The sequence below is a fragment of the Coregonus clupeaformis genome, chromosome 14 (genome assembly GCF_020615455.1).
Source record: "Coregonus clupeaformis isolate EN_2021a chromosome 14, ASM2061545v1, whole genome shotgun sequence".
Taxonomy (NCBI): Eukaryota; Metazoa; Chordata; class Actinopteri; order Salmoniformes; family Salmonidae; genus Coregonus; species Coregonus clupeaformis.
Window position 1 is genome coordinate 1,639,021 of NC_059205.1, and position 14,715 is coordinate 1,653,735.

The following is a 14,715-nucleotide window of genomic DNA, read 5'->3' on the forward strand; positions in this document are numbered from 1 at the left end:
CATCTCTCCTGACTATGGCAGTGCTGCTGTCTTCATATACACTGTAGTCATCTCTCCTGACAATGGCAGTGCTGCTGTCTTCATATACACTGTAGTCATCTCTCCTGACTATGGCAGTGCTGCTGTCTTCATATACACTGTAGTCATCTCTCCTGACTATGGCAGTGCTGCTGTCTTCATATACACTGTAGTCATCTCTCCTGACTATGGCAGTGCTGCTGTCTTCATATACACTGTATTCATCTCTCCTGACTATGGCAGTGCTGCTGTCTTCATATACACTGTAGTCATCTCTCCTGACTATGGCAGTGCTGCTGTCTTCATATACACTGTAGTCATCTCTCCTGACTATGGCAGTGCTGCTGTCTTCATATACACTGTAGTCATCTCTCCTGACTATGGCAGTGCTGCAGTCTTCATTTACACTGTAGTCATCTCTCCTGACTATGGCAGTGCTGCTGTCTTCATATACACTGTAGTCATCTCTCCTGACTATGGCAGTGCTACTGTCTTCATATACACTGTAGTCATCTCTCCTGACTATGGCAGTGCTGCTGTCTTCATATACACTGTAGTCATCTCTCCTGACTATGGCAGTGCTGCTGTCTTCATATACACTGTAGTCATCTCTCCTGACTATGGCAGTGCTGCTGTCTTCATATACACTGTAGTCATCTCTCCTGACTATGGCAGTGCTGCTGTCTTCATATACACTGTAGTCATCTCTCCTGACTATGGCAGTGCTGCTGTCTTCATATACACTGTAGTCATCTCTCCTGACAATGGCAGTGCTGCTGTCTTCATATACACTGTAGTCATCTCTCCTGACTATGGCAGTGCTGCTGTCTTCATATACACTGTAGTCATCTCTCCTGACAATGGCAGTGCTGCTGTCTTCATATACACTGTAGTCATCTCTCCTGACTATGGCAGTGCTGCTGTCTTCATATACACTGTAGTCATCTCTCCTGACTATGGCAGTGCTGCTGTCTTCATATACAATGTAGTCATCTCTCCTGACTATGGCAGTGCTGCTGTCTTCATATACACTGTAGTCATCTCTCCTGACTATGGCAGTGCTGCTGTCTTCATATACACTGTAGTCATCTCTCCTGACTATGGCAGTGCTGCTGTCTTCATATACACTGTAGTCATCTCTCCTGACTATGGCAGTGCTGCTGTCTTCATATACACTGTAGTCATCTCTCCTGACTATGGCAGTGCTGCTGTCTTCATATACACTGTAGTCATCTCTCCTGACAATGGCAGTGCTGCTGTCTTCATATACACTGTAGTCATCTCTCCTGACTATGGCAGTGCTGCTGTCTTCATATACACTGTAGTCATCTCTCCTGACAATGGCAGTGCTGCTGTCTTCATATACACTGTAGTCATCTCTCCTGACTATGGCAGTGCTGCTGTCTTCATATACACTGTAGTCATCTCTCCTGACTATGGCAGTGCTGCTGTCTTCATATACACTGTAGTCATCTCTCCTGACTATGGCAGTGCTGCTGTCTTCATATACACTGTAGTCATCTCTCCTGACTATGGCAGTGCTGCTGTCTTCATATACACTGTAGTCATCTCTCCTGACTATGGCAGTGCTGCTGTCTTCATATACACTGTAGTCATCTCTCCTGACTATGGCAGTGCTGCTGTCTTCATATACACTGTAGTCATCTCTCCTGACTATGGCAGTGCTGCTGTCTTCATATACACTGTAGTCATCTCTCCTGACTATGGCAGTGCTGCTGTCTTCATATACACTGTAGTCATCTCTCCTGGGACTATGGCAGTGCTGCTGTCTTCATATACACTGTATTCATCTCTCCTGACTATGGCAGTGCTGCTGTCTTCATATACACTGTAGTCATCTCTCCTGACTATGGCAGTGCTGCTGTCTTCATATACACTGTAGTCATCTCTCCTGACTATGGCAGTGCTGCTGTCTTCATATACACTGTAGTCATCTCTCCTGACTATGGCAGTGCTGCTGTCTTCATATACACTGTAGTCATCTCTCCTGACTATGGCAGTGCTGCAGTCTTCATTTACACTGTAGTCATCTCTCCTGACTATGGCAGTGCTGCTGTCTTCATATACACTGTAGTCATCTCTCCTGACTATGGCAGTGCTACTGTCTTCATATACACTGTAGTCATCTCTCCTGACTATGGCAGTGCTGCTGTCTTCATATACACTGTAGTCATCTCTCCTGACTATGGCAGTGCTGCTGTCTTCATATACACTGTAGTCATCTCTCCTGACAATGGCAGTGCTGCTGTCTTCATATACACTGTAGTCATCTCTCCTGACTATGGCAGTGCTGCTGTCTTCATATACACTGTAGTCATCTCTCCTGACAATGGCAGTGCTGCTGTCTTCATATACAGTGGGGAAAAAAAGTATTTAGTCAGCCACCAATTGTGCAAGTTCTCCCACTTAAAAGATGAGAGAGGCCTGTAATTTTCATCATAGGTACACGTCAACTATGACAGACAAATTGAGAAAAAGAAATCCAGAAAATCACATTGTAGGATTTTTTATGAATTTATTTACAAATTATGGTGGAAAATAAGTATTTGGTCACCTACAAACAAGCAAGATTTCTGGCTCTCACAGACCTGTAACTTCTTATTTAAGAGGCTCCTCTGTCCTCCACTCATTACATGTATTAATGGCACCTGTTTGAACTTGTTATCAGTATAATGTCCACAACCTCAAACAGTCACACTCCAAACTCCACTATGGCCAAGACCAAAGAGCTGTCAAAGGACACCAGAAACAAAATTGTAGACCTGCACCAGGCTGGGAAGACTGAATCTGCAATAGGTAAGCAGCTTGGTTTGAAGAAATCAACTGTGGGAGCAATTATTAGGAAATGGAAGACATACAAGACCACTGATAATCTCCCTCGATCTGGGGCTCCACGCAAGATCTCACCCCGTGGGGTCAAAATGATCACAAGAACGGTGAGCAAAAATCCCAGAACCACACGGGGGACCTAGTGAATGACCTGCAGAGAGCTGGGACCAAAGTAACAAAGCCTACCATCAGTAACACACTACGCCGCCAGGGACTCAAATCCTGAGTGTCCCCCTGCTTAAGCCAGTACATGTCCAGGCCCGTCTGAAGTTTGCTAGAGTGCATTTGGATGATCCAGAAGAGGATTGGGAGAATGTCATATGGTCAGATGAAACCAAAATATAACTTTTTTGGTAAAAACTCAACTCGTCGTGTTTGGAGGACAAAGAATGCTGAGTTGCATCCAAAGAACACCATACCTACTGTGAAGCATGGGGGTGGAAACATCATGCTTTGGGGCTGTTTCTCTGCAAAGGGACCAGGACGACTGATCCGTGTAAAGGAAAGAATGAATGGGGCCATGTATCGTGAGATTTTGAGTGAAAACCTCCTTCTATCAGCAAGGGCATTGAAGATGAAACTTGGCTGGGTCTTTCAGCATGACAATGATCCCAAAGACACCGCCCGGGCAACGAAGGAGTGGCTTCGTAAGAAGCATTTCAAGGTCCTGGAGTGGCCTAGCCAGTCTCCAGATCTCAACCCCATAGAAAATCTTTGGAGGGAGTTGAAAGTCTGTGTTGCCCAGCGACAGCCCCAAAACATCACTGCTCTAGAGGAGATCTGCATGGAGGAATGGGCCAAAATACCAGCAACAGCGTGTGAAAACCTTGTGAAGACTTACAGAAAACGTTTGACCTGTGTCATTGCCAACAAAGGGTATATAACAAAGTATTGAGAAACTTTTGTTATTGACCAAATACTTATTTTCCACCATAATTTGCAAATAAATTCATTAAAAATCCTACAATGTGATTTTCTGGATTTTTTTCTCATTTGTCTGTCATAGTTGACGTGTACCTATGATGAAAATTACAGGCCTCTCTCATCTTTTTAAGTGGGAGAACATGCACAATTGGTGGCTGACTAAATACTTTTTTCCCCCACTGTACACTGTAGTCATCTCTCCTGACTATGGCAGTGCTGCTGTCTTCATATACACTGTAGTCATCTCTCCTGACTATGGCAGTGCTGCTGTCTTCATATACAATGTAGTCATCTCTCCTGACTATGGCAGTGCTGCTGTCTTCATATACACTGTAGTCATCTCTCCTGACTATGGCAGTGCTGCTGTCTTCATATACACTGTAGTCATCTCTCCTGACTATGGCAGTGCTGCTGTCTTCATATACACTGTAGTCATCTTTCCTGACTATGGCAGTGCTGCTGTCTTCATATACACTGTAGTCATCTCTCCTGACTATGGCAGTGCTGCTGTCTTCATATACACTGTAGTCATCTCTCCTGACAATGGCAGTGCTGCTGTCTTCATATACACTGTAGTCATCTCTCCTGACTATGGCAGTGCTGCTGTCTTCATATACACTGTAGTCATCTCTCCTGACTATGGCAGTGCTGCTGTCTTCATATACACTGTAGTCATCTCTCCTGACTATGGCAGTGCTGCTGTCTTCATATACACTGTAGTCATCTCTCCTGACTATGGCAGTGCTGCTGTCTTCATATACACTGTAGTCATCTCTCCTGACTATGGCAGTGCTGCTGTCTTCATATACACTGTAGTCATCTCTCCTGACTATGGCAGTGCTGCTGTCTTCATATACAATGGAGTCATCTCTCCTGACTATGGCAGTGCTGCTGTCTTCATATACACTGTAGTCATCTCTCTTGACTATGGCAGTGCTGCTGTCTTCATATACACTGTAGTCATCTCTCCTGACTATGGCAGTGCTGCTGTCTTCATATACACTGTAGTCATCTCTCCTGACTATGGCAGTGCTGCTGTCTTCATATACACTGTAGTCATCTCTCCTGACTATGGCAGTGCTGCTGTCTTCATATACACGTAGTCATCTCTCCTGACTATGGCAGTGCTGCTGTCTTCATATACACTGTAGTCATCTCTCCTGACTATGGCAGTGCTGCTGTCTTCATATACACTGTAGTCATCTCTCCTGACTATGGCAGTGCTGCTGTCTTCATATACACTGTAGTCATCTCTCCTGACTATGGCAGTGCTGCTGTCTTCATATACACTGTAGTCATCTCTCCTGACTATGGCAGTGCTGCTGTCTTCATATACACTGTAGTCATCTCTCTCCTGACTATGGCAGTGCTGCTGTCTTCATATACACTGTAGTCATCTCTCCTGACTATGGCAGTGCTGCAATGTCTTCATATGCACTGTAGTCATCTCTCCTGACTATGGCAGTGCTGCTGTCTTCATATACACTGTAGTCATCTCTCCTGACTATGGCAGTGCTGCTGTCTTCATATACACTGTAGTCATCTCTCCTGACTATGGCAGTGCTGCTGTCTTCATATACACTGTAGTCATCTCTCCTGACAATGGCAGTGCTGCTGTCTTCATATATACTGTAGTCATCTCTCCTGACTATGGCAGTGCTGCTGTCTTCATATACACTGTAGTCATCTCTCCTGACAATGGCAGTGCTGCTGTCTTCATATACACTGTAGTCATCTCTCCTGACTATGGCAGTGCTGCTGTCTTCATATACACTGTAGTCATCTCTCCTGACTATGGCAGTGCTGCTGTCTTCATATACACTGTAGTCATCTCTCCTGACTATGGCAGTGCTGCTGTCTTCATATACACTGTAGTCATCTCTCCTGACAATGGCAGTGCTGCTGTCTTCATATACACTGTAGTCATCTCTCCTGACTATGGCAGTGCTGCTGTCTTCATATACACTGTAGTCATCTCTCCTGACAATGCTTGCAGTGCTGCTGTCTTCATATACACTGTAGTCATCTCTCCTGACTATGGCAGTGCTGCTGTCTTCATATACACTGTAGTCATCTCTCCTGACTATGGCAGTGCTGCTGTCTTCATATACACTGTAGTCATCTCTCCTGACTATGGCAGTGCTGCTGTCTTCATATACACTGTAGTCATCTCTCCTGACTATGGCAGTGCTGCTGTCTTCATATACACTGTAGTCATCTCTCCTGACTATGGCAGTGCTGCTGTCTTCATATACACTGTAGTCATCTCTCCTGACTATGGCAGTGCTGCTGTCTTCATATACACTGTAGTCATCTCTCCTGACTATGGCAGTGCTGCTGTCTTCATATACACTGTAGTCATCTCTCCTGACTATGGCAGTGCTGCTGTCTTCATATACACTGTAGTCATCTCTCCTGACTATGGCAGTGCTGCTGTCTTCATATACACTGTAGTCATCTCTCCTGACTATGGCAGTGCTGCTGTCTTCATATACACTGTAGTCATCTCTCCTGACTATGGCAGTGCTGCTGTCTTCATATACACTGTAGTCATCTCTCCTGACTATGGCAGTGCTGCTGTCTTCATATACACTGTAGTCATCTCTCCTGACTATGGCAGTGCTGCTGTCTTCATATACACTGTAGTCATCTCTCCTGACAATGGCAGTGCTGCTGTCTTCATATACACTGTAGTCATCTCTCCTGACTATGGCAGTGCTGTCTTCATATACACTGTAGTCATCTCTCCTGACTATGGCAGTGCTGCTGTCTTCATATACACTGTAGTCATCTCTCCTGACTATGGCAGTGCTGCTGTCTTCATATACACTGTAGTCATCTCTCCTGACTATGGCAGTGCTGCTGTCTTCATATACACTGTAGTCATCTCTCCTGACTATGGCAGTGCTGCTGTCTTCATATCGACACTGTAGTCATCTCTCCTGACTATGGCAGTGCTGCTGTCTTCATATACACTGTAGTCATCTCTCCTGACTATGGCAGTGCTGCTGTCTTCATATACACTGTAGTCATCTCTCCTGACTATGGCAGTGCTGCTGTCTTCATATACACTGTAGTCATCTCTCCTGACTATGGCAGTGCTGCTGTCTTCTATTACACTGTAGTCATCTCTCCTGACTATGGCAGTGCTGCTGTCTTCATATACACTTTGTAGTCATCTCTCCTGACTATGGCAGTGCTGCTGTCTTCATATACACTGTAGTCATCTCTCCTGACTATGGCAGTGCTGCTGTCTTCATATACACTGTAGTCATCTCTCTGACTATGGCAGTGCTGCTGTCTTCATATACACTGTAGTCATCTCTCCTGACTATGGCAGTGCTGCTGTCTTCATATACACTGTAGTCATTCTCCTGACTATGGCAGTGCTGCTGTCTTCATATACACTGTAGTCATCTCTCCTGACTATGGCAGTGCTGCTGTCTTCATATACACTGTAGTCATCTCTCCTGACTATGGCAGTGCTGCTGTCTTCATATACACTGTAGTCATCTCTCCTGACTATGGCAGTGCTGCTGTCTTCATATACACTGTAGTCATCTCTCCTGACTATGGCAGTGCTGCTGTCTTCATATACACTGTAGTCATCTCTCCTGACTATGGCAGTGCTGCTGTCTTCATATACACTGTAGTCATCTCTCCTGACTATGGCAGTGCTGCTGTCTTCATATACACTGTAGTCATCTCTCCTGACTATGGCAGTGCTGCTGTCTTCATATACACTGTAGTCATCTCTCCTGACTATGGCAGTGCTGCTGTCTTCATATACACTGTAGTCATCTCTCCTGACTATGGCAGTGCTGCTGTCTTCATATACACTGTAGTCATCTCTCCTGACTATGGCAGTGCTGCTGTCTTCATATACACTGTAGTCATCTCTCCTGACTATGGCAGTGCTGCTGTCTTCATATACACTGTAGTCATCTCTCCTGACTAGTGGCAGTGCTGCTATCTTCATATACACTGTAGTCATCTCTCCTGACTATGGCAGTGCTGCTGTCTTCATATACACTGTAGTCATCTCTCCTGACTATGGCAGTGCTGCTGTCTTCATATACACTGTAGTCATCTCTCCTGACTATGGCAGTGCTGCTGTCTTCATATACACTGTAGTCATCTCTCCTGACTATGGCAGTGCTGCTGTCTTCATATACACTGTAGTCATCTCTCCTGACAATGGCAGTGCTGCTGTCTTCATATACACTGTAGTCATCTCTCCTGACTATGGCAGTGCTGCTGTCTTCATATACACTGTAGTCATCTCTCCTGACTATGGCAGTGCTGCTGTCTTCATATACACTGTAGTCATCTCTCCTGACAATGGCAGTGCTGCTGTCTTCATATACACTGTAGTCATCTCTCCTGACTATGGCAGTGCTGCTGTCTTCATATACACTGTAGTCATCTCTCCTGACTATGGCAGTGCTGCTGTCTTCATATACACTGTAGTCATCTCTCCTGACTATGGCAGTGCTGCTGTCTTCATATACACTGTAGTCATCTCTCCTGACTATGGCAGTGCTGCTGTCTTCATATACACTGTAGTCATCTCTCCTGACTATGGCAGTGCTGCTGTCTTCATATACACTGTAGTCATCTCTCCTGACTATGGCAGTGCTGCTGTCTTCATATACACTGTAGTCATCTCTCCTGACTATGGCAGTGCTGCTGTCTTCATATACACTGTAGTCATCTCTCCTGACTATGGCAGTGCTGCTGTCTTCATATACACTGTAGTCATCTCTCCTGACTATGGCAGTGCTGCTGTCTTCATATACACTGTAGTCATCTCTCCTGACTATGGCAGTGCTGCTGTCTTCATATACACTGTAGTCATCTCTCCTGACTATGGCAGTGCTGCTGTCTTCATATACACTGTAGTCATCTCTCCTGACTATGGCAGTGCTGCTGTCTTCATATACACTGTAGTCATCTCTCCTGACTATGGCAGTGCTGCTGTCTTCTATACACTGTAGTCATCTCTCCTGACTATGGCAGTGCTGCTGTCTTCATATACACTGTAGTCATCTCTCCTGACTATGGCAGTGCTGCTGTCTTCATATACACTGTAGTCATCTCTCTGACTATGGCAGTGCTGCTGTCTTCATATACACTGTAGTCATCTCTCCTGACTATGGCAGTGCTGCTGTCTTCATATACACTGTAGTCATCTCTCCTGACTATGGCAGTGCTGCTGTCTTCTATACACTGTAGTCATCTCTCCTGACTATGGCAGTGCTGCTGTCTTCATATACACTGTAGTCATCTCTCCTGACTATGGCAGTGCTGCTGTCTTCATATACACTGTAGTCATCTCTCCTGACTATGGCAGTGCTGCTGTCTTCATATACACTGTAGTCATCTCTCCTGACTATGGCAGTGCTGCTGTCTTCATATACACTGTAGTCATCTCTCCTGACTATGGCAGTGCTGCTGTCTTCATATACACTGTAGTCATCTCTCCTGACTATGGCAGTGCTGCTGTCTTCATATACACTGTAGTCATCTCTCCTGACTATGGCAGTGCTGCTGTCTTCATATACACTGTAGTCATCTCTCCTGACTATGGCAGTGCTGCTGTCTTCATATACACTGTAGTCATCTCTCCTGACTATGGCAGTGCTGCTGTCTTCATATACACTGTAGTCATCTCTCCTGGCTATGGCAGTGCTGCTGTCTTCATATACACTGTAGTCATCTCTCTGACTATGGCAGTGCTGCTGTCTTCATATACACTGTAGTCATCTCTCCTGACTATGGCAGTGCTGCTGTCTTCATATACACTGTAGTCATCTCTCCTGACTATGGCAGTGCTGCTGTCTTCATATACACTGTAGTCATCTCTCCTGACTATGGCAGTGCTGCTGTCTTCATATACACTGTAGTCATCTCTCCTGACTATGGCAGTGCTGCTGTCTTCATATACACTGTAGTCATCTCTCCTGACTATGGCAGTGCTGCTGTCTTCATATACACTGTAGTCATCTCTCCTGACTATGGCAGTGCTGCTGTCTTCATATACACTGTAGTCATCTCTCCTGACTATGGCAGTGCTGCTGTCTTCATATACACTGTAGTCATCTCTCCTGACTATGGCAGTGCTGCTGTCTTCATATACACTGTAGTCATCTCTCCTGACTATGGCAGTGCTGCGTCTTCATATACACTGTAGTCATCTCTCCTGACTATGGCAGTGCTGCTGTCTTCATATACACTGTAGTCATCTCTCCTGACTATGGCAGTGCTGCTGTCTTCATATACACTGTAGTCATCTCTCCTGACTATGGCAGTGCTGCTGTCTTCATATACACTGTAGTCATCTCTCCTGACTATGGCAGTGCTGCTGTCTTCACATACACTGTAGTCATCTCTCCTGACTATGGCAGTGCTGCTGTCTTCATATACACTGTAGTCATCTCTCCTGACTATGGCAGTGCTGCTGTCTTCATATACACTGTAGTCATCTCTCCTGACTATGGCAGTGCTGCTGTCTTCATATACACTGTAGTCATCTCTCCTGACTATGGCAGTGCTGCTGTCTTCATATACACTGTAGTCATCTCTCCTGACTATGGCAGTGCTGCTGTCTTCATATACACTGTAGTCATCTCTCCTGACTATGGCAGTGCTGCTGTCTTCATATACACTGTAGTCATCTCTCCTGACTATGGCAGTGCTGCTGTCTTCATATACACTGTAGTCATCTCTCCTGACTATGGCAGTGCTGCTGTCTTCATATACACTGTAGTCATCTCTCCTGACTATGGCAGTGCTGCTGTCTTCATATACACTGTAGTCATCTCTCCTGACTATGGCAGTGCTGCTGTCTTCATATACACTGTAGTCATCTCTCCTGACTATGGCAGTGCTGCTGTCTTCATATACACTGTAGTCATCTCTCCTGACTATGGCAGTGCTGCTGTCTTCATATACACTGTAGTCATCTCTCCTGACTATGGCAGTGCTGCTGTCTTCATATACACTGTAGTCATCTCTCCTGACTATGGCAGTGCTGCTGTCTTCATATACACTGTAGTCATCTCTCCTGACTATGGCAGTGCTGCTGTCTTCATATACACTGTAGTCATCTCTCCTGACTATGGCAGTGCTGCTGTCTTCATATACACTGTAGTCATCTCTCCTGACTATGGCAGTGCTGCTGTCTTCATATACACTGTAGTCATCTCTCCTGACTATGGCAGTGCTGCTGTCTTCATATACACTGTAGTCATCTCTCCTGACTATGGCAGTGCTGCTGTCTTCATATACACTGTAGTCATCTCTCCTGACTATGGCAGTGCTGCTGTCTTCATATACACTGTAGTCATCTCTCCTGACTATGGCAGTGCTGCTGTCTTCATATACACTGTAGTCATCTCTCCTGACTATGGCAGTGCTGCTGTCTTCATATACACTGTAGTCATCTCTCCTGACAATGGCAGTGCTGCTGTCTTCATATACACTGTAGTCATCTCTCCTGACTATGGCAGTGCTGCTGTCTTCATATACACTGTAGTCATCTCTCCTGACTATGGCAGTGCTGCTGTCTTCATATACACTGTAGTCATCTCTCCTGACTATGGCAGTGCTGCTGTCTTCATATACACTGTAGTCATCTCTCCTGACTATGGCAGTGCTGCTGTCTTCATATACACTGTAGTCATCTCTCCTGACAATGGCAGTGCTGCTGTCTTCATATACACTGTAGTCATCTCTCCTGACTATGGCAGTGCTGCTGTCTTCATATACACTGTAGTCATCTCTCCTGACTATGGCAGTGCTGCTGTCTTCATATACACTGTAGTCATCTCTCCTGACTATGGCAGTGCTGCTGTCTTCATATACACTGTAGTCATCTCTCCTGACTATGGCAGTGCTGCTGTCTTCATATACACTGTAGTCATCTCTCCTGACTATGGCAGTGCTGCTGTCTTCCTGTAGAGTGCCTAAATTAGCTCTGTAAAGCAACATTCACTCTGCCTCTGTTTCTGTTGACAACACGAGAGAGAGAGAGAGAGAGAGAGAGAGAGAGAGAGAGAGAGAGAGAGAGAGAGAGAGAGAGAGAGAGAGAGAGAGAGAGAGAGAGAGAGAGAGAGAGAGAGAGAGAGAGAGAGAGAGAGAGAGAGAGAGAGAGAGAAGAGAGGGGGGGGGGGGGGGGGGAGAGAGAGAGAGAGAGAGAGAGAGAGAGAGAGAGAGAGAGAGAGAGAGAGAGAGAGAGAGAGAGAGAGAGAGAGAGAGAGAGACTTATTGTCTCTTGTTGAGCTACAGCTTGAAGCTACAGTAAGCTGTTAGCATTGTCTCAGGTTGGCTGTATTCCAGCTGTCTCAGACTACTCTATGACATCATGGTTGTTATGACATTATGGTTGTGATGTCGAAGCCTCAGTAGAGGTGATGGATGTCACTCAGGTCTGTTGTTTTATGGTGTTTCTATGGTAATTTAAAGGGATACTGTGAAATATTGGCAGTGTCTCCAGTATGAAGGAAGTTAGAGGCTATCTAGCGTTAGCGTAATTGCTGGAAGTCTATGGGTATCTAGCAGATACGCATACCGCTAACGCTAGTTAGCATCGGTTCGCCAAACTACCTGTAACTTTAGTTAGATTGAATCCTGAAATATTATTCAGATAAACACTAGTCATTCTCCTCTAGAGGGATTGCATTATCACTGACGTGTGTGTATGTGTGCGGACGTGTGTGTTATTCAGAGTGATGGTGTAGACAGGTTTAATTGGTTACCTCTGGGTCTGTCTGTCTGTCTGGCTCGGTGTGCTTCTCTCCTCTCTGGTTTTTAAAAGGTAATTGGCTTCATCCAGACAGAGATGTGTTCCCTGCTACTGTATGAGAGATATACCCTGTGTGTTGCAGGCTGTCCGCGGATGTGGGATGACCTGGCTTGTTGGCAGGCCGCAGCCGTAGGTGAGGTGGTTTCAGTCAGATGTCCTGAAGTCTTCCACGTGCTGCTGAGTCCTGACCATGGTATGTATTACAGCTTCTACTGTGCTACTGATTCAAACAGTATGGGTTGGCATGTTTATATGGATTGAAGTGCTATGGTATACCATTTTTTTTAGATTTAGTGTGTGTGTGTTTATGCGTGTGTTTGTTTCAGAGATTGGTTGGATCAGTAGGAACTGTACAGAGGAGGGCTGGTCAGAAACGTTTCCTCACTATGTTGACGCCTGTCTGTCAGACGACAACACCACCAGACCGGTAAGAACCTAGAACCTAACTTCTAGAACTTAGAACCAGACAGGGAACAACCTAGAACCTAACTTCTAGAACTTAGAACCAGACAGGTAAGAACCTAGAACCTAACTTCTAGAACTTAGAACCAGACAGGTAAGAACCTAGAACCTAACCTCTAGAACTTAGAACCAGACAGGTAACAACCTAGAACAACCTCTAGAACCTAGAACCAGACAGGTAACAACCTAGAACCTAACCTCTAGAACCTAGAACCAGACAGGTAACAACCTAGAACCTAACTTCTAGAACTTAGAACCAGACAGGTAAGAACCTAGAACCTAACCTCTAGAACTTAGAACCAGACAGGTAACAACCTAGGACCTCTAAAACCTAGAACCAGATCTTCTTTCACAATTTATTTCAATACTTCCGTTGAACATTGCAAAGAGTATAACCGTGTGGGATTCTGGCACTTGCAGGAAATATACTATGTAATATAACAGTGTTTTTCTTGCAGGACATATAATATATACTATAACAGTTTCTCTCTTGAACGACATATGCTATGTACTATATCATTGTGTCCCTGTCTCTTGCATGACATATACTTAAGCAATAAGGCCCGAGGGGGTGTGATTTATGGCCAATATACCACGGATCAGGACTGTTCTTCCGCTCGACACAACGCAGAGTGCCTGGATACAGCCCTTAGCCGTGGTATATTGGCCATATACCACAAACCCCATAGGTGCCTTATTGCTATTATAAACTGGTTACCAATGTAATTAGAGCAGTAAAAATAAATGTTTGGTCATACCTGTGGTATACGGTCTGATATACCATGGCTGTCAGCCAATCAGCATTCAGTGCTTGAACAACCCAGTTTATAATATGTACTATAACCGTGTATCTCTTGCAGGTCATATACTACATTTGAAGTCGGAAGTTTACAAACACTTAGGTTGGAGTCATTAAAACTCATTTTTCAACCACTCCACAAATTTCTTGTTAGCAAACTATAGTTTTGGAAAGTCGGTTAGGACATCTACTTTGTGCATGACACAAGTAATTTTTCCAACAATTGTTTACAGACAGATTATTTAACTTATAATTCACTGTATCACAATTCCAGTGGGTCAGAAGTTTAGATGCACTAAGTTGACTGTGCCTTTAAACAGCTTGGAAAATGCCAGAAAATTATGTAATGGCTTTAGAAGCTTCTGATAGGCTAATTGACATCATTTGAGTCAATTGAAGGCCTACCTTCAAACTCAGTGCCTCTTTGCTTGACCTCAGAGAAAAAAATGGTAGACCTCCACAAGTCTGGTTCATCCTTGGGAGCAATTTCCAAACGCCTGAAGGTACCACGTTCATCTGTACAAACAATAGTACGCAAGTATAAACACCATGGGACCACGCAGCCGTCATACCGCTCAGGAAGGAGACGCATTCTGTCTCCTACAGATGAACGTACTTTGGTGCGAAAAGTCCAAATCAATCCCAGAACAACAGCAAAGGACCTTGTGAAGATGCTGGAGGAAACAGGTACAAAAGTATCTATATCCACAGTAAAACGAGTCCTATATCGACATAACCTGAAAGGCCGCTCAGCAAGGAAGAAGCCACTGCTCCAAAACCACCATAAAAAAGCCAGACTACGGTCTGCAACTGCACATGGGGACAAAGGTCGTACTTTTTGGAGAAATGTCCTCTG

The 14,715-nt window shown here is 44.9% G+C and overlaps 1 protein-coding gene across 1 annotated transcript in view; it reads left to right on the top strand.

Annotated features, from left to right (window-relative positions):
* Positions 1-14,715, top strand: part of LOC121581616 (pituitary adenylate cyclase-activating polypeptide type I receptor-like) — a 104,184-nt gene that overhangs the window by 47,315 nt on the left and 42,154 nt on the right. The window contains exons 4-5 of the mRNA XM_045224872.1: positions 12,681-12,791; positions 12,925-13,025. Coding sequence (XP_045080807.1) covers positions 12,681-12,791; positions 12,925-13,025 — 212 coding nt within the window. The remainder of the gene's footprint in view (positions 1-12,680; positions 12,792-12,924; positions 13,026-14,715) is intronic.